The sequence below is a fragment of the Cyprinodon tularosa genome, unplaced genomic scaffold, assembly GCF_016077235.1.
Source record: "Cyprinodon tularosa strain WSP-4 unplaced genomic scaffold, ASM1607723v1 ctg66, whole genome shotgun sequence".
NCBI classification, from domain to species: Eukaryota; Metazoa; Chordata; class Actinopteri; order Cyprinodontiformes; family Cyprinodontidae; genus Cyprinodon; species Cyprinodon tularosa.
Genome location: NW_024039407.1, coordinates 2,367,919 through 2,371,480, shown reverse-complemented (window position 1 = coordinate 2,371,480; position 3,562 = coordinate 2,367,919). Strand labels below are relative to the sequence as shown.

General features: G+C 35.1%; 1 protein-coding gene across 1 annotated transcript; it reads left to right on the top strand.

Moving 5' to 3' along the window:
- The first annotated feature begins 244 nt into the window (after positions 1-244).
- LOC119799343 lies at positions 245-3,205 on the top strand. Its single transcript, XM_038309185.1, has 3 exons — positions 245-423; positions 2,539-2,958; positions 3,131-3,205. The coding sequence occupies exons 1-3, from the start codon at positions 316-318 to the stop codon at positions 3,203-3,205; spliced, it is 603 nt and encodes a 200-aa protein (XP_038165113.1). The 5' UTR covers positions 245-315.
- The last annotated feature ends 357 nt before the right edge of the window (positions 3,206-3,562 follow it).

The window sequence follows — 3,562 nt, the reverse complement described above, 5'->3', positions numbered from 1 at the left end:
AGCTCTATTTCAAAAATGGAGTTTGGGAGAAAAAACACAAAAGGACTAGGTCAGATAACGCACCGAGCCTGTTGCTATCCAGTCATGACCCAACCGGCAGGAGTTATGTTCAACCTGGAGTTGGAGAGATTGACGAAGGTGAAATGCAGTCCGAGGACCCAGAAGAAGAAGTGATGGAAGAAATGCACCCAGGGACTGACGGTTCAGACAACGGTGAGCACCACAATTGTTACTGTCTATTAAAATGTGGTTGCTTCTCGCGGTTATGGGTATTGTAATAATTAAATATGAAAATCGCATTATAATGCATGTTGCATGGGTTGTTTTCCAGACGAAACCGCAGATGACCAAAGCATTCATCTTTTCCTGGACTCCAGTGATTCAGAGTCAGTGCAAGATGATGACGACATCTCCTGTTATGTGGTAAGGCATGAAATTACCTTTGCAGGTTTGGAAGTAGGTTTACTTCTTTAAAGAGTATACAAATGCAGTGACTTTTTTTTTTTTTTACTCCCTCAGTGTTCCTCATAATTAGGTTAACAATGATCTGTCAGATAATTTGCTTTAAATATTTCTGTATAAATTTCAAAACCCTCCATGGCTGCATCTTAATAATTCTAATGATTACACTTCTTTTTAACTTTAAGATTAAGTTCAAAGATTTACAACTTTTGGTTGTAAATCTTGGAAGAGATTTTAATTAATCATAACTGTTATTCAAAACAAATGACAGAGTAGTATGAGTATGGAAACAGTAGATGTGACAGCTTACAGCCTGGGTTCTTATGTTTATCATGTGTGGAAGTAGGTTTACTTCTTTAAAGAGTATACAAATGCAGTGACTTTTTTTTTTTTTTACTCCCTCAGTGTTCCTCATAATTAGGTTAACAATGATCTGTCAGATAATTTGCTTTAAATATTTCTGTATAAATTTCAAAACCCTCCATGGCTGCATCTTAATAATTCTAATGATTACACTTCTTTTTAACTTTAAGATTAAGTTCAAAGATTTACAACTTTTGGTTGTAAATCTTGGAAGAGATTTTAATTAATCATAACTGTTATTCAAAACAAATGACAGAGTAGTAGGCCTATGAGTATGGAAACAGTAGATGTGACAGCTTACAGCCTGGGTTCTTATGTTTATCATGTGTGGAAGTAGGTTTACTTCTTTAAAGAGTATACAAATGCAGTGACTTTTTTTTTTTTTTACTCCCTCAGTGTTCCTCATAATTAGGTTAACAATGATCTGTCAGATAATTTGCTTTAAATATTTCTGTATAAATTTCAAAACCCTCCATGGCTGCATCTTAATAATTCTAATGATTACACTTCTTTTTAACTTTAAGATTAAGTTCAAAGATTTACAACTTTTGGTTGTAAATCTTGGAAGAGATTTTAATTAATCATAACTGTTATTCAAAACAAATGACAGAGTAGTATGAGTATGGAAACAGTAGATGTGACAGCTTACAGCCTGGGTTCTTATGTTTATCATGTGTGGAAGTAGGTTTACTTCTTTAAAGAGTATACAAATGCAGTGACTTTTTTTTTTTTTACTCCCTCAGTGTTCCTCATAATTAGGTTAACAATGATCTGTCAGATAATTTGCTTTAAATATTTCTGTATAAATTTCAAAACCCTCCATGGCTGCATCTTAATAATTCTAATGATTACACTTCTTTTTAACTTTAAGATTAAGTTAAAAGATTTACAACTTTTGGTTGTAAATCTTGGAAGAGATTTTAATTAATCATAACTGTTATTCAAAACAAATGACAGAGTAGTATGAGTATGGAAACAGTAGATGTGACAGCTTACAGCCTGGGTTCTTATGTTTATCATGTGTGGAAGTAGGTTTACTTCTTTAAAGAGTATACAAATGCAGTGACTTTTTTTTTTTTTTACTCCCTCAGTGTTCCTCATAATTAGGTTAACAATGATCTGTCAGATAATTTGCTTTAAATATTTCTGTATAAATTTCAAAACCCTCCATGGCTGCATCTTAATAATTCTAATGATTACACTTCTTTTTAACTTTAAGATTAAGTTCAAAGATTTACAACTTTTGGTTGTAAATCTTGGAAGAGATTTTAATTAATCATAACTGTTATTCAAAACAAATGACAGAGTAGTATGAGTATGGAAACAGTAGATGTGACAGCTTACAGCCTGGGTTCTTATGTTTATCATGTGTGGAAGTAGGTTTACTTCTTTAAAGAGTATACAAATGCAGTGACTTTTTTTTTTTTTTACTCCCTCAGTGTTCCTCGTAATTAGGTTAACAATGATCTGTCAGATAATTTGCTTTAAATATTTCTGTATAAATTTCAAAACCCTCCATGGCTGCATCTTAATAATTCTAATGATTACACTTCTTTTTAACTTTAAGATTAAGTTCAAAGATTTACAACTTCTGGTTGTAAATCTTGGAAGAGATTTTAATTAATCATAACTGTTATTCAAAACAAATGACAGAGTAGTATGAGTATGGTCATTGCATGCAATTTCTAATGTGTCTACTTTTCGTTTGCATAGGATGAGTATGAAGAGGACGAAGTTGTGGAAAGCCTTGATGAGGAGCTGAGTGAAGCCTATCCTCACATACAAGATGGGGAGGGGCATGGAAGTGATCAGTCCACAAGTGAAAAACCAGAAGACTTGTTGATGAAAATTCTGGCCATGATGCTTTTGTCATGGCAAGCTACCTTCAAGATTTCTGACAATGCCATCACATCACTTCTTCTGTGCATCAAACGTTTCATATGGATACTTGGACATGTCATGTGTGCCAGTCCCCTCACTGCCTTTGCAAGCAATATTCCAAAGACTTTATTCTCCTTGAGGAAATGGACTGGTGTCCTCCGTGACAACTTCTTACAGTATGTGGTTTGTCCAAAATGTATGACAGTATACATGCTTACTGAAACCTACGAGCTCAAACGCGATGGGACAAAGGTTTGTAAGACTTGTGGTCACATACCATTCCACAATCACCCACAGCTGAAGTCTACCTTAAGGAAGAAATGTGGCTCTGCTTTGCTAAGAAAGGCAAAATCTTCTTGCGGTAAAGAGTATTTAAATCCAATCCGTTCTTACTGTTACAAGAGTGTTATACAGTCTCTGGAAGAACTTGTTAAAAGACCTGGATTTGAAGAGAAATGTGAAGAATGGAGAAAGCGGAAAATACCTGAGGGTGTGTTAGCAGACGTGTATGATGGACAAGTATGGCAGGATTACCAGTATGTGAATGGAGAGCCTTTTTTAGCAGAGCCAAATAATTTGGCCTTGATGCTGAATGTGGACTGGTTCCAACCTTTCAAAGATGCACCATATTCAGTTGGAGCCATCTACTTGGTAATTTTGAATCTACCTCGTGAAGACCGTTTTAAGGAAGAAAATATGATTCTCGTTGGACTCATACCTGGACCAAAAGAGCCATCACTACATATCAATGCTTTCTTAGACCCCTTAGTTGATGAGCTTCAACAACTTTGGCATGGCATGATTCTGGAAGACAGCTCGTTGTTAGGACATCAAGTTTACAGAGCAGCCCTGCTTT

What these genes read in the sequence shown, in the direction of transcription:
- LOC119799343 (XM_038309185.1), top strand. Translation starts at nt 316, where the DNA reads ATGGGTTGTTTTCCAGACGAAACCGCAGATGACCAAAGCATTCATCTT. An exon ending in ACGACATCTCCTGTTATGTG is followed by an intron (nt 424 to 2,538) that starts GTAAGGCATGAA and finishes TCGTTTGCATAG; the next exon opens with GATGAGTATGAAGAGGACGA. An exon ending in TCAAACGCGATGGGACAAAG is followed by an intron (nt 2,959 to 3,130) that starts GTTTGTAAGACT and finishes AGTCTCTGGAAG; the next exon opens with AACTTGTTAAAAGACCTGGA.